Source organism: Salvelinus fontinalis, chromosome 3 (assembly GCF_029448725.1).
Source record: "Salvelinus fontinalis isolate EN_2023a chromosome 3, ASM2944872v1, whole genome shotgun sequence".
Taxonomy (NCBI): Eukaryota; Metazoa; Chordata; class Actinopteri; order Salmoniformes; family Salmonidae; genus Salvelinus; species Salvelinus fontinalis.
This window is the reverse complement of record NC_074667.1, coordinates 78,038,484-78,063,902: the sequence shown is the minus strand read 5'-3', so window position 1 is coordinate 78,063,902 and position 25,419 is coordinate 78,038,484. Positions and strand designations below refer to the sequence as shown.

Here is a 25,419-nt window from a genome sequence, read left to right as displayed (position 1 = left end):
ACACCATGGGACCACGCAGCCATTATACCGGAAGGAGGAGACGCATTCTGTCTCCTAGAGATGAACGTACTTTGGTGCGAAAAGTGCAAATCAATCCCAGAACAACAGCAAAGGACCTTGTGAAGATGCTGGAGGAAACAGGTACAAAGTATCTGTATCCACAGTAAAACAAGTCCTATATCAACATAACCTGAAAGGCCGCTCAGCAAGGAAGAAGCCACTGCTCCAAAACCGCCATAAAAAAGCCAGACTACGGTTTTCAACTGCACATTGGGACAAAGATTGTTATTTTTGGAGAAATGTCCTCTGGTCTGATGAAACAAAAATAGAACTGTTTGGCCATAATGACCATCGTTATTTTTGGAGGAAAAGGGGTAGGCTTGCAAGCCGAAGAACACCATCCCAACCGTGAAGCACGGTGGTGGCAGCATCATGTTGTGGGGGTGCTTTGTTGCAAGAGGGACTGGTGCACTTCACAATATTGATGGCATCATGAAGAAGAAAAATTATGTGGATATATTGAAGCAACATCTCAAGACATCAGTCAGGAAGTTAAAGCTTGGTCGCAAATGGGTCTTCCAAATAGACAATGACCCCAATCATACTTCCAAAGTTGTGGCAAAATGGCTTGAGGACAACAAAGTCAAGGTATTGGAGTGGCCATCACAAAGCCCTGACCTCAATCCTATAGAAAATCTGTGGGCAGAACTGAAAAAGCATGTGCGAGCAAGGAGGCCTACAAACCTGACTCAGTTACACCAGCTCTGTCAGGAGGAATGGGCCAAAATTCACCCAACTTATTGTGGGAAGCTTGTGGAAGGCTACCCGAAATGTTTGACCCAAGTTAAACAATTTAAAGGCAATAATACCAAATACTATTTGAGTGTATGTAAACTTCTGACCCACTGGGAATGTGATGAAAGAAATAAAAGCTGAAATAAATAATTATCTCTACTATTATTCTGACATTTCACATTCTTAAAATAAAATGGTGATCCTAACTGACCTAACACAGGGAATTTTTACTAGGATTAAATGTCAGGAATTGTGAAAACTGAGTTTAAATGTATTTGGCTAAGGTGTATGTAAACTTCCGACTTCAACTGTATGTAATAAGCTTGCAGGATCAAGGGTTCAATTGCCCCTGGAGCCACCCATATGAAAACGTAAGCATGCCGTACTGTGGCTTTCTATTAAAGCTGCAATATGTCATGTTTTTGGCGACCCCACCAAATTCACTTAGAAATGTGAGTTATAGATCTGTCATTCTCATTGAAAGCTAGTCTAAGAAGCGATGTATCTGTTCTATGTGCTCTATTTCTATGCTCCCAGTGTTTAAGTTTAGTTTTTGTTCATTTACGTTCGGTTTTGTACACCCGCTTCAAACCGCTGAAAATACAATATTTTTGGTTATGGAAAATATTTTTCACCACATTTTAGATGGTACAATGATTCTCTACACGATGACTGTTTGTTTTGTCACATAAACTGAAATTAGGCGAAATATTAGAATTTAAGCAAACCAGGAAATGGCAGAGTGATTTCTGCTGCATATTGCGCCTTTAAAGCATTTGCTAAATGGCATACAGTATATGATTCTATATTATTGCTATAGAAACATGTCAACATATTACACAAAGTGATCACATTATGCCTATGATGTTCATCACTATGAGCTTTATTCAAGCCTTCTGCGCAAAATCAGTAAAGATAATCCAATCACGTTTCTGTCCTCCACTCTACAAATATCAACATAAAACATAAAAATATTACTGTGATCCAATATAAAATGTAGATTTAAAAGCAGCTGTGACCTCAGTCGTACCTCAGCAACCTAACGTCTGATTCTGCTGTGCGGTTTATAAGATTCTACAACAAATGTCAAACAAGTCTTTAGCAAGAGCCCAATAGAGTTTCACTACAGTGCATTTTCTGCATACACAAACATTAGGTAAAATAAACCAAAAAGATGTAGGCAATGTGTAAGTCAATGAAATAGCAACAATGACAGTGACAATAATGAGGTGACTAAGTATAGAATATAATATTATAGAATGGAATAGTATAGAATATTATATAATAGTATAGAATATTATATAATAGTATAGAATAGTATATAATTTTATAGAATGGAATAGTATAGAATAGAATAGTATAGAATAGAATATTATAGAATGGTATTGAATAGAGAATATTATATAATAGTATAGAATATAATACAATAGAATACCACACACACGTCAACATGAGAGTAAAGACTGGCACACTGAGCTGTCAGTCTGGTCCTAGACTAAGGAATAATTACATATCCCATAATATTATATATATATATATATATATATATATATATATATATATATATATATATATATATATATATCATATAGAGCAGCAGGGGGCTAGAGACACTAGTCTGTCCCTGGCACACTGGGCTGTCAGTCTGGCATCTGAGTCATGGTCCCAACTGTCCAACAGAATGTCATGCAAGCCCTGCAACAGACAACCCATATTAATCAGTTTCCTAAAGACATAGTGTAACATGCTTCACCTAATTGTCATTATTTCCAGGCGGTCTTAGAGCTAAAGATAATCTTTATGTTTTTGGGAAACTCACCCCAGGGCAGACAGTCATCACCTCTAATACTTTATACAATAACAGTAGTTACACAGTAATAACCTGGGAATGATGTGTTTGTTTACTATCTTCTTGTAACTCAGTCAGGGCAGACAGTCATCACCCCTCTAATAGTTGAGACTGAATAGTTCCTGGAGAAATAGCCTACCTGTTGCCAGTGTTTGGGTACTGAAGGACGTTCCCTTCTCTCAGATACATGGACTATGAGCTGCTCTAAAGAAGGACTGGCCCCCAGCTCCTCTTCATAAGGCAGTCTGTGATCTGGCACCGGGCAGCCTGCAGGTAGAGACAGAGGTTAGGGTTATGGTTTGTAACTCTTCATAAGACAGTTTGATCTGACACCGGGGCAGCCTGCAGGCGGAGACAGAGGTTAGGGTTATGGTTTGTAACTCTTCATAAGACAGTTTGATCTGACACCGGGGCAGCCTGCAGGCGGAGACAGAGGTTAGGGTTATGGTTTGTAACTCTTCATAAGACAGTTTGATCTGACACCGGGGCAGCCTGCAGGCGGAGACAGAGGTTAGGGTTATGGTTTGTAACTCTTCATAAGACAGTTTGATCTGACACCGGGGCAGCCTGCAGGCGGAGACAGAGGTTAGGGTTATGGTTTGTAACTCTTCATAAGACAGTTTGATCTGACACCGGGGCAGCCTGCAGGCGGAGACAGAGGTTAGGGTTATGGTTTGTAACTCTTCATAAGACAGTTTGATCTGACACCGGGGCAGCCTGCAGGCGGAGACAGAGGCAGAGGGTTATGGTTTGTAACTCTTCATAAGACAGTTTGATCTGACACCGGGGCAGCCTGCAGGCGGAGACAGAGGTTAGGGTTATGGTTTGTAACTCTTCATAAGACAGTTTGATCTGACACCGGGGCAGCCTGCAGGCGGAGACAGAGGTTAGGGTTATGGTTTGTAACTCTTCATAAGACAGTTTGATCTGACACCGGGGCAGCCTGCAGGCGGAGACAGAGGTTAGGGTTATGGTTTGTAACTCTTCATAAGACAGTTTGATCTGACACCGGGGCAGCCTGCAGGCGGAGACAGAGGCAGAGGGTTATGGTTTGTAACTCTTCATAAGACAGTTTGATCTGACACCGGGGCAGCCTGCAGGCGGAGACAGAGGCAGAGGGTTATGGTTTGTAACTCTTCATAAGACAGTTTGATCTGACACCGGGGCAGCCTGCAGGCGGAGACAGAGGTTAGGGTTATGGTTTGTAACTCTTCATAAGACAGTTTGATCTGACACCGGGGCAGCCTGCAGGCGGAGACAGAGGTTAGGGTTATGGTTTGTAACTCTTCATAAGACAGTTTGATCTGACACCGGGGCAGCCTGCAGGCGGAGACAGAGGTTAGGGTTATGGTTTGTAACTCTTCATAAGACAGTTTGATCTGACACCGGGGCAGCCTGCAGGCGGAGACAGAGGTTAGGGTTATGGTTTGTAACTCTTCATAAGACAGTTTGATCTGACACCGGGGCAGCCTGCAGGCGGAGACAGAGGTTAGGGTTATGGTTTGTAACTCTTCATAAGACAGTTTGATCTGACACCGGGGCAGCCTGCAGGCGGAGACAGAGGCAGAGGGTTATGGTTTGTAACTCTTCACAAGACAGTTTGATCTGACACCGGGGCAGCCTGCAGGCGGAGACAGAGGCAGAGGGTTATGGTTTGTAACTCTTCATAAGACAGTTTGATCTGACACCGGGGCAGCCTGCAGGCGGAGACAGAGGCAGAGGGTTATGGTTTGTAACTCTTCATAAGACAGTTTGATCTGACACCGGGGCAGCCTGCAGGCGGAGACAGAGGTTAGGGTTATGGTTTGTAACTCTTCATAAGACAGTTTGATCTGACACCGGGGCAGCCTGCAGGCGGAGACAGAGGTTAGGGTTATGGTTTGTAACTCTTCATAAGACAGTTTGATCTGACACCGGGGCAGCCTGCAGGCGGAGACAGAGGTTAGGGTTATGGTTTGTAACTCTTCATAAGACAGTTTGATCTGACACCGGGGCAGCCTGCAGGCGGAGACAGAGGTTAGGGTTATGGTTTGTAACTCTTCATAAGACAGTTTGATCTGACACCGGGGCAGCCTGCAGGCGGAGACAGAGGTTAGGGTTATGGTTTGTAACTCTTCATAAGACAGTTTGATCTGACACCGGGGCAGCCTGCAGGCGGAGACAGAGGTTAGGGTTATGGTTTGTAACTCTTCATAAGACAGTTTGATCTGACACCGGGGCAGCCTGCAGGCGGAGACAGAGGTTAGGGTTATGGTTTGTAACTCTTCATAAGACAGTTTGATCTGACACCGGGGCAGCCTGCAGGCGGAGACAGAGGTTAGGGTTATGGTTTGTAACTCTTCATAAGACAGTTTGATCTGACACCGGGGCAGCCTGCAGGCGGAGACAGAGGTTAGGGTTATGGTTTGTAACTCTTCATAAGACAGTTTGATCTGACACCGGGGCAGCCTGCAGGCGGAGACAGAGGTTAGGGTTATGGTTTGTAACTCTTCATAAGACAGTTTGATCTGACACCGGGGCAGCCTGCAGGCGGAGACAGAGGTTAGGGTTATGGTTTGTAACTCTTCATAAGACAGTTTGATCTGACACCGGGGCAGCCTGCAGGCGGAGACAGAGGTTAGGGTTATGGTTTGTAACTCTTCATAAGACAGTTTGATCTGACACCGGGGCAGCCTGCAGGCGGAGACAGAGGTTAGGGTTATGGTTTGTAACTCTTCATAAGACAGTTTGATCTGACAACGGGGCAGCCTGCAGGCGGAGACAGAGGTTAGGGTTATGGTTTGTAACTCTTCATAAGACAGTTTGATCTGACACCGGGGCAGCCTGCAGGCGGAGACAGAGGTTAGGGTTATGGTTTGTAACTCTTCATAAGACAGTTTGATCTGACACCGGGGCAGCCTGCAGGCGGAGACAGAGGTTAGGGTTATGGTTTGTAACTCTTCATAAGACAGTTTGATCTGACACCGGGGCAGCCTGCAGGCGGAGACAGAGGTTAGGGTTATGGTTTGTAACTCTTCATAAGACAGTTTGACCTGACACCGGGGCAGCCTGCAGGCGGAGACAGAGGTTAGGGTTATGGTTAGGGGGTAGTCTCCCACTGACAAACATTTGTGGGCAGTGCGCTTTGAGAGCTTAGGTTAACCTTAGGGTAACCCAATGGTTATGATAAACACTGAGAACTCTTAAGAGATTGAATTATCTCAGAACCAAATCTCACATGCACTTGGCTAGCTAACACTGAAACATAATTAGTTAACTAACTAAGAACGGAAGAGATGCCATAGTCCCAAAAGTGCAAACACAGCCAACCTGGCACTCCAGGAAGGCTCAAGGAAATATAGCCTACCTATAGCCTACCTATGAAAAGGTGATATATATAGCCTACCTATGAAAAGGTGATATATATAGCCTACCTATGAAAAGGTGATATATATAGCCTACCTATGAAAAGGTGCTATATATAGTCTACCTATGAAAAGGTGATATATATATAGCCTACCTATGAAAAGGTGATATATAGCCTACCTATGAAAAGGTGATATATATAGCCTACCTATGAAAAGGTGATATATATAGCCTACCTATGAAAAGGTGATATATAGCCTACCTATGAAAAGGTGATATATATAGCCTACCTATGAAAAGGTCTGAGCATCGCATCAGCAGCTCCCAAAGCAGCGTTCCTAAGGAGTAGACGTCTCCCTGTATGAGACACCAGCCACTGCTCAGGTTCACACAGCCATCCAGGAGCTCAGGGGCCATATAGCACAACGTCCCCACCTGGCCCTGTAGATGGGAGAGGAGAACGGTTGAACTAAACTGAACAACGTGTGTACGTATCAACAACACAATCATCTCGCTGCCTGAACACTGGCCTGTGGAGAGAGTAGAAACAGAAGTTGCCTATCAGAAACATGTTGTTGCTGCTGTTAAAATGAGAGACTGGATGGTGTAGCAGTTAAGGGCCGCAGCCTCTGGCATATATACCAGCATTGTTTTTGGATAGGATGGATAGAATCTATCTCTGTCACTCTCTCTCTATATGTTCAATAAACGGAGAAAACATCCTAAAGAAGTAGAAGGGAGCCGGGGTTTAGGTCGGAAGACAGGCCCACCTGTACGTTAACCATGTAGCGCTGCCAGCCGTGTGGACCGGCGCACGAGCGCAGGATGGTGGAAGAGCCAAAGTCACACAGGACACAGGTACCATCGTCCCTCACAAGCACATTGTTACTACTGAGATCCCTATGGGCCACCGCTGGCTTGTGTACCCCTGAGAACACACAGACATCAGACATACACAGACACACACTGTACAGCCACTGACAAACGACATATAGGATTGGGTCAGGTGTTATTCCTGACCACATGGTGAGAGCAGGAGAAAGTCTTCCTGGGCAGGTCACATGGCCAGGAGAAACTGCAGTGGAGCTTGGCTTTGGAGCTTTTTTACGGTATGTTGTCTAAACTGTGACGTCCAAATATGATGCAGAAAAGCTAATCCATGCTTTTGTCACTTCTAGGTTAGACTATTGAAATGATCTACTTTACGACTACCCGGATAAAGCACTAAATAAACTTCAGTTAGTGCTAAATACGGCTGCTAGAATCTTGACTAGAACCCCAAAATTTGATCATATTACTCCAGTCCTAGCCTCTGGCTTCCTGTTAAGGCAAGGGCTGATTTAAATGTTTTACTGCTAACCTACAAAGCATTACATGGGCTTGCTCCTATCTATCTTTCCGATTTGGTCCTGCCGTACATACCTACACTTACGCTACGGTCATAAGACACAGGCCTCCTTACTGTCCCTAGAAGTTCTAAGTAAACAGCTGGAGGCAGGGCTTTCTCCTATAGAGCTCCATTTCTATGGAATGGTCTGCCTACCCATGTGAGAGACGCAGACTCGGTCTCGACCTTTAAGTCTTTAATGAAGACTCATCTCTTCAGTAGGTCCTATGATTGAGCGTAGTCTACCCTAGGGGTGTGAAGGTAAACGGAAAGGCTGGAGCGACTAACCATCCTTGCTGTCTCTGCCTGGCCGGCTCCCCTCTCTCCACTGGGATTCACTTCCTTTGACCCTATTACGGGGGCTGAATCACTGGCTTACTAGTGCTCTCCCACAGTGGGGAAAAGTACTTAATTAAAAAATACTTTAAAGTACTTAAGTCGTTTTTTGGGGTATCTGTACTTTACTTACTATTTATATTTTGGCAACTTTTACTCCGCTACATTCCTAAATAAAATAATGTACTTTTTACTCCATACATTTTCCCTGACACACACAAAAGTACTCGTTACATTTTGACAGGAAAATGGTCCAATTCACACACTAATCAAGAGAACATCCCTGGTCATCTCTACTGCCTCTGATCTGGCGCTATGCCCCTGGCTATCAGTAAATAAAATAAATAAAAGACAATTGTGCCATCTGGTTTGCTTAATATAAGGAAGTTGAAATTATTTTGACTTTGACTTTTGACACTTAAGTACATTTTAGCAATTCCATTTACTTCTGATACTTAAGTATATTTAAAACCAAATACTTTTAGACTTTTACTCAAGTAGTATTTTCCTGGGTGACTTTCACTTTTACTTGAGTCATTATCCTGACCAACTTGCCCTCCAAATACACCTCTGCTGTCTTCAATCAAGATCTCAGCGATCACTGCCTCATTGCCTGTATCCGCCATGGGTCCACGGTCAAACGACCACCCCTCATCACTGTCAAACGCTCCCTGAAACACTTCTGCGAGCAGGCCTTTCTAATCGACCTGGCCCTCGACCTGGCCCGGGTACCCTGGAAGGATATTGACCTCATCCCGTCAGTTGAGGATGCCTGGTCATTCTTTAAAAGTTACTTCCTCACCATATTAGACAAGCATGCTCCGTTCAAAAAATGCAGAACCAAGAACAGATATAGCCCTTGGTTCACTCCAGACCTGACTGCCCTCGACCAGCACAAAAACATCCTGTGGCGAACTGCAATAGCATCGAAGAGCCCCCGTGATATGCAACTGTTCAGGGAAGTCAGGAACCAATACACGCAGTCAGTCAGGAAAGCAAAGGCCAGCTTTTTCAAGCAGAAATTTGCATCCTGTAGCTCTAACTCCAAAAAGTTCTGGGATACTGTAAAGTCCATGGAAAACAAGAGCACCTCCTCCCAGCTGCCCACTGCACTGAGGCTAGATAACACGGTCACCACTGATAAGTCCGTGATAATCGAAAACTTCAACAAACATTTCTCAATGGCTGGCCATGCCTTCCACCTGGCGACTCCAACCTTGGCCAACAGCCCTGCCCCCCCCGCTGCTACTCGCCCAAGCCTCCCCAGCTTCTCCTTTACCCATATCCAGATAGCAGATGTTCTGAAAGAGCTGGAAAACCTGGACCCATACAAATCAGCTGGGCTTGACAATCTGGACCCCCTATTTCTGAAACTGTCCGCCGCCATTGTCGCACCCCCTATTACCAGCCTGTTCAACCTCTCCTTCGTATCATCTGAGATCCCCAAGGATTGGAAAGCTGCCGCTGTCATCCCCGTCTTCAAAGGGGGAGACACCCTGGACCCAAACTGTTACAGACCTATATCCATCCTGCCCTGCCTAGCTAAGGTCTTCGAAAGCCAAGTCAACAAACAGATCACTGACCATCTCGAATCCCACCGTACCTTCTCCGCTGTGCAATCCGGTTTCCGAGCCGGTCACGGGTGCACCTCAGCCACGCTCAAGGTACTAAACGATATCATAACCGCCATCGATAAAAGACATTACTGTGCAGCCGTCTTCATCGACCTGGCCAAGGCTTTCGACTCTGTCAATCACCATATTCTTATCGGCAGACTCAATAGCCTCGGTTTTTCTAATGACTGCCTTGCCTGGTTCACCAACTACTTTGCAGACAGAGTTCAGTGTGTCAAATCGGAGGACATGTTGTCCGGTCCTCTGGCAGTCTCTATGGGGGTACCACAGGGTTCAATTCTCGGGCCGACTCTTTTCTCTGTATACATCAATGATCTTGCTCTTGCTGCGGGCGATTCCCTGATCCACCTCTACGCAGACGACACCATTCTGTATACTTCCGGCCCTTCCCTGGACACTGTGCTATCTAACCTCCAAACGAGCTTCAATGCCATACAACACTCCTTCCGTGGCCTCCAACTGCTCTTAAATGCTAGTAAAACCAAATGCATGCTTTTCAACCGTTCGCTGCCTGCACCCGCACGCCCGACTAGCATCACCACCCTGGACGGTTCCGACCTAGAATATGTGGACATCTATAAGTACCTAGGTGTCTGGCTAGACTGCAAACTCTCCTTCCAGACTCATATCAAACATCTCCAATCCAAAATCAAATCTAGAGTCGGCTTTCTATTCCGGAACAAAGCCTCCTTCACTCACGCCGCCAAACTTACCCTAGTAAAACTGACTATTCTACCGATCCTCGACTTCGGCGATGTCATCTACAAAATAGCTTCCAATACTCTACTCAGCAAACTGGATGCAGTTTATCACAGTGCCATCCGTTTTGTTACTAAAGCACCTTATACGACCCACCACTGCGACCTGTATGCCCTAGTCGGCTGGCCCTCGCTACATGTTCGTCGTCAGACCCACTGGCTCCAGGTCATCTACAAGGCTATGGTAGGTAAAGTGCCGCCTTATCTCAGTTCACTGGTCACGATGGCTACACCCACCCGTAGCATGCGCTCCAGCAGGTGTATCTCACTGATCATCCCTAAAGCCAAAACCTCATTTGGACGCCTTTCCTTCCAGTTCTCTGCTGCCTGCGACTGGAACGAATTGCAAAAATCTCTGAAGTTGGAGACTTTTATCTCCCTCAACAACTTTAAAAATCTGCTATCCGAGCAGCTAACCGATCGCTGCAGCTGTACATAGTCCACCTGTAAACTACCCACCCAATTTACCTACCTCACCCCCATACTGCTTTTATTTATTTACTTTTCTGCTCTTTTGCACACCAGTATCTCTTCTTGCACATGATCATCTGATGATTTATCACTCCAGTGTTAATCTGCTAAATTGTAATTATTCGATTTATTGCCTACCTCATGCCTTTTGCACACATTGTATATAGATTCTCTTTTTCCTACCATGTTATTGACTTGTTTATTGTTTACTCCATGTGTAACTCTGTGTTGTTGTCTGTTCACACTGCTATGCTTTATCTTGGCCAGGTCGCAGTTGCAAATGAGAACTTGTTCTCAACTAGCCTACCTGGTTAAATAAAGGTGAAATAAAAAAAATAAAAAATAAACATTTCTATTAATGTATCTTTACTTTTACTCAAGTATGACAATTGGGTACTTTATCCACCACTGCTCTCCCATGCCGTCCCTAGGAGGGGTGCATCACGTCGTGCTAAACTCGACTTGAGAGGTTTGAGTCACTGACGTGATCTTCCTATCAAGTTTTCCTCCCCCTCGGGCTCGTGTGGGGGAGATCTTTGTGGTAGTGGGGTTGATAGTCAGTTGATGGTTGAAGATATCCCTCTAGTGGTGTGGGGGAGATCTTTGTGGGCCTTGTCTCAGGGTAGTAGGTTGGTGGTTGAAGATATCCCTCTAGTGGTGTGGGGGCTGTGCATGGAAAAGTGGGTGGGGTTATATCCTGCCTGGTTGGCCCTCTCCGGGGGTACCGTCGGACGAGGCCACAGGGTTCCCTGACCCCCCCCCCCCCCTGTCTCAGTCTCCAGTATCTATGTCGGAATAGTCTATGTGCTAGGGGGCTGGGGTCAGCCTGTCCTATCTGGTGTAATTCTCCTGTCTTATCTTGTGTCCTGTGTGATCTTAGGTATGCTCCCTCTAATTCTCCCACCTCTCTCTCTCTCTCCCCCAACCTGGAGGACCGAAGCCTTAGGACCATGCCTCAGGACTACCTGACCTGACGACTCCTGGCTGTCCCCACCCCAGTCCACCTGGTCGTGCTGCTGATCCAGTTTCTGCTGTTCTGCCTGCGGCTATGGAACCCTACCTTGTCCCGGACCTGCTGTTTCGATCTCCCTTTCGCTCTCTCCCTCTCGCTCTCTCCCTCTCTCTCTCTCTCCCGCACCTGCTGTCTTAACCTCTGAATGATCGGCTATGAAAAGCCAACTGATATTTACTCCTGAGGTACTGACCTGTTGCACCCTCTGTAACCACTGTGTTTATTATTTCACCATGCTGGTCATCTATGAACATTTGAACATCTTGAAGAACGATCTGGCCTCAATGGTCATGTACTGTTATAATCCCCATGGTGATTATGATAATGATGATGATGATAATGATGTTGATGATGATGGCCCATACATACCATGCCTGTAGAAGTCAGAATGGAGGTAAGCCAGTCCCTCAGACAGAGACTGGGCCAGCTTCAGTGTTGTCGTCCAGTCACTGTTGTTTTTGGACAGGAAGGAGCTGAGAGAGCCCTGGATAGAAAGACAAGTCAGAGTTTTTCCCTTGTGTCACGTTCATGTGGTTATCTAGTTAAAATGACAGTAACATACATCAGTATTTAAACAAACAATAAACATGAAGCCTGGCATGGGAACTTTGGACAGTAAGCAGAATGAGGATTTACGTCAAACCAAGCTAGAGAATCAGACAATTACTATGGTAACACTACGTATTAAAGCATGCGGGTATAAGGCTTTATAACTTGTTATAATAAGCATTTATGACCCTTCATGTCTTATAAAAAGTATTTGAGGTCGTCTCTCTATGTAAACAGTGTTACTCACACATGTGGCTAGCTCCAGGAGCAGGACACAGTCTCCGCTATCTGACTTCCTGCCAGCTCCCAGGAAGTGAGCAATCCCAGAATGCACCAGATGTGGTAGTCCGTACACTTCCCTCTCCGCTGTGAACTCCTGTCTGCACCAGGTAGGGAACACCTTCACAGCCACCGTAGTCCCTTGGTAACTTCCCTGCCACACCGACGCAAAGTGACCACTACCCACAATCTGAAATATCAATAAATCAATCTGAAATGTGCTGAGAAGAGGTTCACAGAATGCTAAAAGTCCAGTGAAATATGCAAATACTTTCCTGCTGTAGTTCCATGCTAGTCAGGTCCATATCAGACTGCTTTGATATGTGGCATGAGCACAGTGAGGTCAGAGATTCCTCTGGCAAAGATAGACGCTGCTTGTCATCTAAGAGGCGGGTGGAGAGAATCCATGTTAAGCCATTTACTGTTAATGCACGGGTGTATCCTAATGTAGCATAAAGTCACATTTTCACATAGTCTCCCATTGACATCAATGCATGACTAAGTTTGATTAGTCATGTTTGATTAGTCAGTTTGATTAGTCAGTTTGATTCATCAGGAGGTTAGGATTCACCCTATTGTAAAATACAATATAAACAAACAGACTCTGAAAATTTTAGACAATGTGACATACTGATACAGTGTTGCATTAGTGTTGGGGCATGCAGGTGGTCAGTCAGTCAGCCAGTCAGTTAACCAGTCATCCAGCCAGCCAGCCAGTCATCCAGTCAGTCAGTCAGTTAGCCAGTCAGTCAGTCAGTCAGTCATCCAGCCAGTTATCCAGCCAGTCAGTCAGCCAGTTATCCAGCCAGCTAGTCAGTCAGCCAGTCAGTCAGCCAGTTATCCAGCCAGCTAGTCAGTCAGTCAGTCAGTCAGTCAGCCACTCATTCAGCCAGCCAGTCATCCAGTCAGTCAGTCAGCCAGTCAGTCAGTCAGTCAGCCAGTCAGTTAGTCAGTCAGCCAGCCAGTCAGTCAGTCAGCCAGTCAGTCAGTCAGTCAGCGAGTCAGTCAGTCAGTCAGTTAGTCAGTCAGTCAGTCAGTTAGCCAGTCAGCGAGTCAGTCAGTCAGTCAGTTAGTCAGTCAGTCAGTCAGCCAGCCAGTCATCCAGTCAGTCAGCCATTAAGTCATTCAGCCAGCCAGTCAGTCAGCCAGTCAGCGAGTCAGTCAGTCATCCAGTCAGCAAGTCAGTCAGTCAGCCAGTCAGCGAGTCAGTCAGCCAGCCAGCCATTCAGTCAGTCAGCCAGTCAGCGAGTCAGTCAGTCATCCAGCCAGTCAGCCATCCAGCCAGCCAGCCATTCAGTCAGTCAGCCAGTCAGCCAGCCAGTCAGCCAGCCAGGAATGACTCAAAAGGAAAAGTAAGATAAGAAATCACGAGATTGAAAAAGGAAATGAAAGACTGAAATGCAACAAAAGTGAAAAGTGATCTGAGGAAAAACCAAGGTCAGTGAACAAAAGAGAGGGGAGGGAGGGAGGGAAGGGGAGGGGGGGGGGGGGGGAGGGAGGGAAAAGGGGAGGCGGAGGGAGGGGAGAGAGAGAGAGAGACAGAGAGAGGGAAGAGATGAGAGGAGGAGAGGGACAGAGAGAGAGAGAGAGAGAGAGAGAGAGAGAGAGAGAGAGAGAGAGAGAGAGAGAGAGAGAGAATCCATCTAGTAGGTTAAATGGAATGAATCATAATAGTCATGTGAATGTAATTTCGTCACCCAGAACCAAATCTCACATATCATTAACTCTTGATAACCCCCACCCACAAGGGCGTCTTATGAAACTCTAGTGGCAGTCTACAATAAATATATATGTAATATACTTATGGGAAATACAAGGGATATATTTAAACTAGTATGATGAAAATGACTAAAATGTTAAAGAATACAGTGAACAAAAAATATAAAGCAACAATTTCAAAGATTTTACTGAGTTTTAGTTCATATGAGGAAATCAGTCAATTGAAATAAAATCATTAGGCCCTAATCTATGGATTTCACATGACTAGGAATACAGATATGCATATGTTGGTCACAGATACCTTTAAAAAAAAAGGTAGGATCAGAAAAGTAGTCAGTATCTGGTGTGACCACCATTTGCCTCATGCAGTGCTACACATCTCCTTCATATAGAGTTGATCAGGCTGTTGATTGTGGCCTGTGGAATGTTGTCCCACTCCTCTTCAATGGCTGTGAGAAGTTGCTGGATATTGGCGGGAACTGGAACACATCGATCCAAAGCTCGATCCAGAGCATCCCAAACATGCTTAATGGGTGACATGTCTGGTGAGTATGCAGGCCATGGAAGCTTCCAGGAATTGTGTACAGATCCTTGCGACATGGGGACGTGCATTATAATGCTGAAACATGAGGTGATGGCAGCAGATGAATGGCACGACAATGGGCCACAAGATCTCATCACGGTATCTCTGTGCATTCAAATTTCCATTGATTAAATGCAATTGTGTTCATTGTCCGTAGCTTATACCTGCCCGTACCACAACCCCACCATGGGAAACTCCGATCACAACGTTGACATCAGCAAACCACTCGCCCACAAGACGCCAAACACGTTGTCTGCCATCTGCCCAGTACAGTTGAAACCGGGATTCATCCGTTAAGAGCACAACTCTTAATGATCGGCTATGAAAAGCCAACTGACATTTATTCCTGATTATTATTTGACCATGCTTGTCACTTATGAACATTTTGAACATCTTGGCCATGTTCTGTTATAATCTCCACCCGGCACAGCCAGAAGAGGACTGGCCACCCCTCATAGCCTGGTTCCTCTCTAGGTTTCTTCCTAGGTTTTGGCCTTTCTAGGGAGTTTTTCCTAGCCACCGTGCTTCTACACCTGCATTGCTTGCTGTTTGGGGTTTTAGGCTGGGTTTCTGTACAGCACTTTGAGATATTAGCTGATGTACGAAGGGCTATATAAAATAAAATAAAATAAACTTGATTTGACTTCACTAGCGTGCGAGTGGCCATCGAAGGTGAGCATTTACCCACTGAAGTCGGTTACGATGCCAAACTGCACCTATTGAGGATGACGAGCATCTTGATGAGCTTCCCTGAGACGGTTTCTGACAGCTTGTGCAGAAATTCTTCGGTTGTGCAAACCCACAGTTTCATCAGCTGTCTGGGAGGCTGGTCTTAGACGATGCTGCAGTTGGAAGAAGCTGGTTGTGGTGGTCCTGGGCTGGCGTGGTTACACACGGTCTGCAGTTGTGAGGCCGGTTGGACGTACTGCCAAAATCTCTAAAACGGTAGAGAATTGAACATTAAATTCTCTGGCAACGGCTCTGGTGGACGTTCCTGCAGTCAGCATGCCAATGGCACGCTCCCTCAAAACTTGAGACATGTGTGGCATTGTGTTGTGTGACAAAACTGCATATTTTAGAGTGGCCTTTTATTGTCCTCAGCAAAAGATGCACCTGTGTAATGATCATGTTGTTTAATCAGCTTCTTGATATGCCACACCGGTCAGGTGGAGGTATTATCTTGGAAAAAGAGAAATGCTTACTAACAGGGATGTAAACAAATTTGGGCACAAACATTTGAGAGAAACCTTTTATTTCAAATCATGAAGCATGGCATCACCACTTGACACGTTGTGTTTATCATTTTGTTCAGTGTATGTAGATTAAGCTGAAATCAAAAGGGGATAAGTTATATTGGAGAAGGTTACCAAATTAATATTTGTGTAAACATAAACTTACCGTAACCTCTGAAACGATGTCTGCATTTAACTGCCACAACGAGGGTACACAGTAACATCCCAAGGACAACCACAGTGACCGTGACCATGTCTGCAGACACAGTACAGGAACAGAATAAAGTACATGCTTTTAATGTGCAGTAGGTCAAATCTGCATTCGTAATGTCTACAGTACATGGCGCCATTGTGATAAATGCGTACAGTATATGGATGACACCTTGCTATGTCTTTATACAGCAGGGTAGATGTTTGTTTGACTGTGTGGGTGCAGGGTGTGAGGAACAGGGAGTGAGGAGACGGGGTGTGAGGAACAGGGAGTGAGGGGACGGGGACTTCACACGCTAGGCTTTGGTTCCAAGGTTAAACAACAGAACACAGAAAAGAGGAGTGGAAGGGAGTGATCTCACAAGGTGGGCAGACAAGAGGAGTGGAGGGGAGTGATCTCACAAGGTTGACTGGGCAGACGAGAAGGAAATGAATATGATGCAATCACAAACACACATTAACACTATTAGGCATTTATACTATAAAATCACGAGTAAACAAAAAGTATCCATACCTGCAGAGTAAGATGAGTGTTTGAGTTGAGGTTGCTTCTCTTCTGCGTTCCAGGTGATGTTGCCATTACACAGGTTTGAGCTGCACTCACATCTGATGTAGTCTACATGGGTGGTTGATGTAAAGCAGGCAGGATCTAGGCAGCCACCGACTACCATTTTGCAACCTATAGAGAATGACAGATAAACAGAGGTGTACACAAATGCCACATTTAGGCTATTTGGATTTAGTTTGGACTGTTTATGAATGAGAGAGGTTACATTTCGCCTGCCCCATTCCTCAGATTATCAAGCAAAGAGGCAGAGACATGCTGTTGAAATTTCACACTGTGCCTTTAATTTAAATCTGGTATTTGGTCTAATTGTGTCTGGTGTATGACATGTCTGTGGACATCTATCACAAGGCCGTAGCCATGGAGTCAACAACCTAAACAAGGGGAAACTAATTTCCTGCCATTCTAAAATATTTACAAATTCACTAAGCCATGGGATTAACTTTTTATTTTATTTTAATTTTTTACAATAATATCTAATAGTGTATTGTATTACATTTCTGTTTTGTTTTTTTGTTTTTTTACCTTTTCTTGTTTCATTTTATGTAACGGCAGAGATGAGGAATTAATGAAGTACAACCATATAAACAGAAATATCTGCATTGTTATATGAAGACAAGTCCAGATATTGTGGCCAAGGTTTAGCAAATTGTTGTTTTTATTTACAAGTAAACTTGGGCGGGCAGCAGGGGTTTTTGCTCTGCTCTCCTCTCCTCCTATCTTCTCCCCTCCAGCCCTCTCTCCTCCTCTCCTCTCCCCTGCTCTCCAGTCATCTCTTCTCCTTTCCTCTCCTTTCCTCTCCTCTCCTCTCCTATCCTCTCTTCTCCTCTCCTCTCCTCTCCTATCCTCTCCTATCCTATCCTCTCCTCTCCAGTATCTCCTCTCCTCTCCAGTCATCTATCCTCTCATCTCCTCTCCTATCCTCTCATCTCCTCTCCAGTCAATGACATGTGTTTTGACTTGCCATTCTTCAAGCAAAGGATCCAAAGGCCTTTTTTGCGCTTATTGTTGACACCGATAAAAGACTGGCATATTCCTTCAAGGTCCAGTCTGTCCAGTTTCTCCTTAGTGCACGTGACACATGGCCACACTACTCAGCCTTGATTGACTCATGGATGATCTAAGCCATGTCTTCAGCCTCCTCAGGGCACTACAACTCCTCTCAGCCTCTACAGAGGAGGCAGGGACGACCAGCCTTACTAAAGCTTCCACCTGACTGAAGAGACCTCTCACCTCTGGCACCGTTTCCCCAATAACGCTAGAAACAGCTGAGCTCGAATTGATATGTGTAATTAACCCCAAAACAAGGCCAGCTGCACCAGCAGTAGTCTTGAACTCAATTCAAGATACTCGTCTACCACCTTGTCCATGTCTCCGCGTAGCAGCACATTTTCAAGCTGCTGCAGCTTGTGGAATCCAGCTTGATCCAATCTCTCTATGAATTGACTATTCACTGTGTCCAAGGTGTTGTAGAACTGGGCTCTGTACAAAGACTGGGCATCCGGATGGATATGGGCTGAGTATTCACTGTGTCCAAGGTGTTGTAGAACTGGGCTCTGTACAAAGACTGGGCATCCGGATGGATATGGGCTGAGTATTCACTGTGTCCAAGGTGTTGTAGAACTGGGCTCTGTACAAAGACTGGGCATCTGGATGGATATGGGCTGAGTATTCACTGTGTCCAAGGTGTTGTAGAATTGGGCTCTGTACAAAGACTGGGCATCCGGATGGATAGGGGCTGAAGTCTGACCGGTGTAACGCTTTGTAGGTTTGCGGATATGAGGCATCTGAATAGGTTGTATAGGTCCAACTTTGTTGCCATAGCAGTTGCTTTTGCGAACAAGACATCACAGTGCTCCACCGTTCGCTTGCCCTGCATGCTTGTTTTGACGTGGTCCACAGCCTCCAACATGTCTGAAACGATCTGTTTCCTAAGCTGCAGGGAGGTGATCAGACACTCCAAATCCCCCGTCAGGTCTTCAGCCACTACAAGGCCGAGCACAGTGTTCCCTTGTAGAAATGTTCCATGAAGACCAATAGCCTCAGTTGAAGTGTCAGATGAGCTGCATAATGCCTTTTCTTCAAGGGCTGTCAGCACGGACTCATACTGGCTGAGAACTGAGCTGATGGCAGGGGTGGGAACAGTTCACCTGGCGGGACAGAGAGGTTTCAACGAGGTGAAACCATGCTTTGATTTTGTGATTTCCTGGAAAATCACCTTGAACTTGCCAGATTGAATAAAGAAGCCCCCCAATTCATGCACCAGACACATTGAATCTCTTACCAGTGGAGAGGCTAAGTTAACTAAGTTCACGCAGTGTGGACCACAGTGACAATACATAGCAAGCGGTTGTTCTTTCCTTAAAATGGCTTGCACCCCCCTGCAATCGTCCAGCCATGTTTGCCGCATCGTCATAGGTTTGTCCTGGAAGTTGGGACAGAGGAAGGCCTAGACGCATCATCACATCACATGACATCTTGGCTATATGTTGCCCTGTCGTTAAGGACACTTCGTAGAATCCCAGGAATTCTTCCTTTGGTTGTAGATCTGCAACTACAAAGAGTCAACCATATTGACTCCTGATCAACTCCTGATATATCCTGGGTGCATTCAAACATATTGACTCCTGATCGACTCCTGATCAACTCCTGATGTATCCTTGGTACCATCAAACATATTGACTCCTGATCAACTCCTGATACATCCTGGGTACCATCAAACATATTGACTCCTGATCAACTCCTGATCAACTCCTGATCGACTCCTGATCGACTCCTGATCAACTTCTAATGTATCCTTGGTACCATCAAACATATTGACTCCTGATCAACTCTTGATATATCCTGGGTTCCATCAAACATATTGACTACTGATCAACTCCTGATACATCCTGGGTGCCATAAAACATATTGACTCCTGATCGACTCCTGATCAACTCCTGATACATCCTGGGTGCCATCAATGATAAGTGGCATTGATGTTATTTCTGACACAATCTCTTTGAGTAATAAAACTATTTGCACTTTAATCAAACAAACACTAATAATGCTATCTATCATAAGTACAGCTATACAGTATACTATACAGTACATCTATACAGTATACTATACGAATATGCAATAACTGAAAGCTACTACTGTCTACATCAGTTACACATGCAGCGGAACATAAATGATTGACACTTTACTCAGACGTGAACGTAATAAACGTAATAAATACATTAACGTTAGTTGAATACATCCGTGAGCACCATTGTTGGTCGCTGGGTGGAATGTGTGGCTGATTCACTTCCCAGGTAACTTAGCTATGATAGCTAACGTTAGTGATGGTTGGTTGATTGATTAGCATCGCAAATCGGCCCGTTTTAACCCCCAAAAAATTGTTTCCACTCCATGCAATTACTGACACATTTTTAGAAAAATATTATTTATTTCCACAATTACAGTTACAGCGCAAAATGACGTATTGACGTAGATGTTAAAACTATCACAATCGACAGTGATATAGCCTACGTAACACTCATATTACACTCTAGTTTTACACTTTTTAATAAATTTCTAAGTAATGAAATAAAGAGACAGTATAGTGTTAGCCATTGGTTGTACCCACAGCAGTCGAGCAACAGCTTCTGCCGGGGTACGGCAACACGCAGAACTGCAGTACACCGTAATACTAGAACCGGTAGTAATAATAATAACAATTTGTTAAGTTTAGTTATGATAACATTTACTAATGATTATTTCGGACGGTGGTGCATGGGCCTGTTGTAGCATAGTACATTTTTTATTTATTTATTTTCATAATATAAATATATGGGTGGGGTTTGAGCATATTTGAATATAGGGGAGGATGTGTACAGTTGTGGCCAAAAGTTTTAAAAATGACACAAATATTAATTTCTACAAAGTTTGCTGCTTCAGTGTCTTTAGATATTTTTTGTTAGATGTTACTATGGAATATTGAAGTATAATTACAAGCATTTCATAAGTGTCAAAGGCTTTTATTGACAATTACAAGAAGTTGATGCAAAGAGTCAATATTTGCAGTGTTGACCCTTCTTTTTCAAAACCTCTGCAATCCGCCCTGGCATGCTGACAATTAACTTCTGAACCTCATCCTAACTGATGGCAGCCCATTCTTGTATAATCAATGCTTGAAGTTTGTGTTTTTGTTTGTCCACCCGCCTCATGAGGATTGACCGCAAGTTCTCAATGGGATTCAGGTCTGGGGAGTTTCCTGGCCATGGACCCAAAATATTGATGTTTTGTTCCCCGAGCCACTTAGTTATCACTTTTGCCTTATGGCAAGGTGCTCCATCTGTCACTGCCGATGCTGGAAGAAGACCAAGGTGCAGCGTGGTTAGCGTACATTTTTCTTTTATTTAAAATGTCGCCAACAAAAACAACAAACGGAAAACAACCGTGAAGCTTACAGGGCAAAGTGCCACTAACAAAGATAACTTCCCACACTGAAAGGAAGGAAAAGGGCTGCCTAAGTATGGTTCCCAATCAGAGACAACGATAGACAGCTGTCCCTGATTGAGAACCATACCCGGCCAAAACATAGAAATAAAGAAACATAGAAAACAAAAACATAGAATGCCCACCCCAAATCACACTCTGACCAAACCAAATAGAGACATAAAAAGGCTCTCTAAGGTCAGGGCGTGACACCATCATGCTAGAAAAGGCATTGTTCGTCACCAAACTGTTCCTGGATGGTTGGGAGAAGTTGCTCTCGAAGGATGTTGGTACCATTCTTTATTCATGGCTGTGTTCTTAGGCAAAATTGCGAGTGAGCCCACTCCCTTGGCTGAGAAGCAACCCCACACATGAATGGTCTCAGGATGCTTTACTGTTGGCATGACACAGGACTGATGGTAGCGCTCACCTTGTCTTCTCCGGACAAGCTTTTTTCCGGATGCCCCAAACAATCGGAAAGGTGATTAATCAGAGAAAATTACTTCACCCCAGTCCTCAGCAGTCCAATCCTTGTACCTTTTGCAGAATATCAATCTGTTCCTGATGTTTTTCCTGGAGAGAAGTGGCTTCTTTGCTGCCCTTCTTGACACCAGGCCATCCTCCAAAAGTCTCACTGTGCGTGCAGATGCACTCACACCTGCCTGCTGCCATTCCTGAGCAAGCTCTGTACTGGTGGTGCCCTGATCCCGCAGCTGAATCAACTTTAGGAGACGGTCCTGGCGCTTGCTGGACTTTCTTGGGCGCCCTGAAGCCTTCTTCACAACAATTGAACCGCTCTCCTTGAAGTTCTTGATGATCCGATAAATGGTTGATTTAGGTGCAATCTTAATGGCAGCAATATCCTTGCCTGTGAAGACCTTTTTGTGCAAAGCAATGATGACGGCAAGTGTTTCCTTGCAGGTAACCATGATTGACAGAGGAAGAACAATGATTCCAAGCACCACCCTCCTTTTGAAGCTTCCAGTCTGTTATTCGAACTCAATCAGCATGATAGAGTGATCTCCAGCCTTGTCCTCGTCAACACTCACACCTGTGTTAACGAGAGAATCACTGACATGATATCAGCTGGTCCTTTTGTGGCAGGGCTGAAATTCAGTGGAAATGTTTTTGGGGGATTCAGTTCATTTGCATGGCAAAGAGGGACTTTGCATTTAATTGCAATTCATCTGATCACTCTTCATAACATTCTGGAGTATATGCAAATTGCCATCACACAAACTGAGGCAGCAGACTTTGTAAAAATTTATATTTGTGTCATTCTCAAAACTTTTGACCACGACTGTATATATTATAATTACGGCCCTGCCATATCACCTTGGAGTGATATAATGATTTATTTCAGAAATTCTGACATTGATAAAGATTTAGTATATTTCATTCAACTGCTAATAATATTAGGTTCATTTCATATTCACAAATGCAAATGGTCTAATTTAAAACCTAACTTTTTTCACTTTATAAATGAACTGAAACAATATGGCACTACTTGAACTAAAATGAAATTATTATTTTAAGAAATCAAATAAATATCACCTTGTAGTTCTGCCACTGGCTGGCCCTCGATAATACGGAAGAAGCCGACACAGCAGTTAGTGTGGGCACAGTACTGGATTGTCCCGTTAACGCGACCCGCCTCCATTTTCTTGGAGTTACGGGAACTGGTCAGGAACACACAACTCCTTCCCTGCTCCACCGCTGGAGCCGGGACAGACACTGACAGACATCCTATACGAGAAAGGAAAGATACACTGAGTGTACAAAACATTAGGAACATCTGCTCGTCCCATGACACAGACTGACCAAGTGAATCCAGGTGAAGCTATGATCCCTTATTGATGTCACATGTTAAATCCACTTCAGTCAGTGTGGATGAAGGGGAGGAGACGGGTTAAAGAAGGATTTTTAAGCCTTGAGACATGTATTGTGTATGTGTGCCATTCAGAGGGTTAAGGGGTAAGACAACATATTTAACTGTCTTTGAACGGGGTATGGTAGTAGGTGCCAGGTGCACCGGTTTGTGCCAAGAACTGCAACGCTGCTGGGTTTTTCACACTCAACAGTTTCCTGTGTGTATCAAGAATGGTTCACCACCCAAGGGACATCCAGCTGACTTTTATTTATATATTTTTTTATTTTATTTCACCTTTATTTAACCAGGTAGGCCAGTTGAGAACAAGTTCTTATTTACAACTGCGACCTGGCCAAGATAAAGCAAATCAGTGCGACAAAAACAACAACACAGAGTTACACATAAACAAACGTACAGTCAATAACACAAAAGAAAAGAAAATCTATGTACAGTGTGTGCAAATGTAGAAGAGTAGGGAGGTCGGCAATAAATAGGCCCTAGAGGCGAAAATGATTACAATTTAGCATTAATACTGGAGTGATAGATGTGCAGATGATGTGCAAGTAGAGATACTGGGGTGCAAAAGAGCAAGAGGGTAAATAATAAAATGGGGATGAGGTAGTCGGGTGTGGTATTTACAGATGGGCTATGTACAGGTACAGTGATCGGTAAACTGCTTAGAGAGCTGATGCTTAAAGTTAGAGAGGGCGATATAAGACTCTAGCTTCAGAGATTTTTTGCAATTTATTCCAGTCATTGGCAGCAGAGAACTGGAAGGAAAGGCGGCCAAAGGAAATGTTGGCTTTGGGGATGACCAGCGCAATATACCTGCTGGAGCGGGTGCTCCGGGCGGGTGTTGCTATGGTGACCAGTGAGCTGAGATAAGGCGGGGCTTTACCTAGCAAATACATATAGATGACCAGGAGCCAGTGGGTTTGGCGACGGATATGTAGTGAGGGCCAGCCAACGAAAGCATACAGGTCGCAGTGGTGGGTAGTATATGACTTGACACAACTGTGGGAAGCATTGGAGTCAACATGGGCCAGCATCCCTGTAGAACGCTTTCGACACCTTGTAGAGCCCATTCCCCAATGAATTGAGGCTGTTCTGAAGGCAAAAGGGGATGCAACTCAATATTAGGAATGTGTTCCTAATGTTTTGTACACTCAGTGTGTAATAATTTAACTAAGATAGAAACACTTACAATATTATTAACCTTGACTAGAATAGAACAGAACGAAACAGAATAGAATGATTAAATTACGTTAAATCAGGGAAAACTTGCTGAAATTCAGGACTAGGTGTAACAGTTTTGCTTCCGTCCCTCTCCTCGTCCCTACCTGGGCTCGAACCAGCGACCCTCTGCACACATCAACAGCTGCCTCCCACGAAGCATCGTTACACATTGCTCCATAAAAACCACCGCCATTGCAGAGCAAGGGAAACAACTACTTCAAGTCTCAGAGCGAGTGACGTCACCGATCGAAACCCTATTAACGCGCACCCCGCTAACTAGCAAGCCATTTCACACCGGTTACATAGGCCTAGGTACACAATTATATAAAACGGAGAAACTTCCTCAGAATTTTCCCATAAGAATTGCTTTCAAAACATTGTCCTCCGTTTTAATTTCTGCAAAGGTTTGTAGGCTAAACTCTAAGGTCTTTGGTGATACACAAAGTACACAACAGAAACAATATTCTTGTTGCCTCAAAATCAGACACACTTCAAGGCCTTCAGATATAAAACATTCAAACAGTGAATGGCAACTGATAGTCACATCAAGAATTCTGCAATGATATTGAATTATGTATCAAATGTAAAGTATCCCAAATTCCATGCCAACTTCAAATTATTAGCACAGTCATTAAATTTGATAAAAACATAACTCACCAAAGATGACTAAATACAGCCACATTTGTTCTGTCTCTCTGTGAGCTGACTGCTAGGTCTGATGTCTGTGAGCTGACTGCTGGCTAGCTCTGATGTCTGTGAGCTGGGATGGGAATGGAAGTTGAGTTTCCCACGCAGTCCAGCCCCCCTTCACTATCACACACCTGTGACCTGCACACACAGACACGCACACACACACACTGGCTGATAAGGAGGACACAAACACTAAATTGTTCAATAACAAATGCATAGCAGCAACTTGTCTGCAATTAATAGCCTATAGCCAGGATTTTTTCTTCTCAAAGTAACTTTAAGTTATTAAAAAAGGTATTAAAATAACAAGTATGTGCGATATACTGTGTTACATTTCATTGTATCTAATTACACACAATCTTAAATAGTTTGACACAAATTTATTTAATTTGTTAGTGTAAGTACCTTTATTAATGTGACACGTTTCCTTCTCCTCCT

General features: G+C 44.3%; 1 protein-coding gene across 1 annotated transcript; it reads right to left on the bottom strand.

Annotated features, from left to right (window-relative positions):
* Positions 1 to 1,657: 1,657 nt before the first annotated feature.
* On the bottom strand, positions 1,658 to 25,092 carry LOC129851516 (anti-Muellerian hormone type-2 receptor-like). Its single transcript, XM_055918137.1, has 11 exons — positions 24,949 to 25,092; positions 22,740 to 22,931; positions 16,674 to 16,838; positions 16,116 to 16,205; positions 12,694 to 12,797; positions 12,384 to 12,608; positions 11,957 to 12,071; positions 6,760 to 6,917; positions 6,280 to 6,430; positions 2,784 to 2,911; positions 1,658 to 2,490 (listed from the first exon to the last, which is right to left on the bottom strand). Exons 1-11 carry the CDS (start codon positions 24,971 to 24,973, stop codon positions 2,380 to 2,382), a joined length of 1,464 nt encoding a protein of 487 aa, XP_055774112.1. The 5' UTR covers positions 24,974 to 25,092; the 3' UTR covers positions 1,658 to 2,379.
* Positions 25,093 to 25,419: the final 327 nt, after the last annotated feature.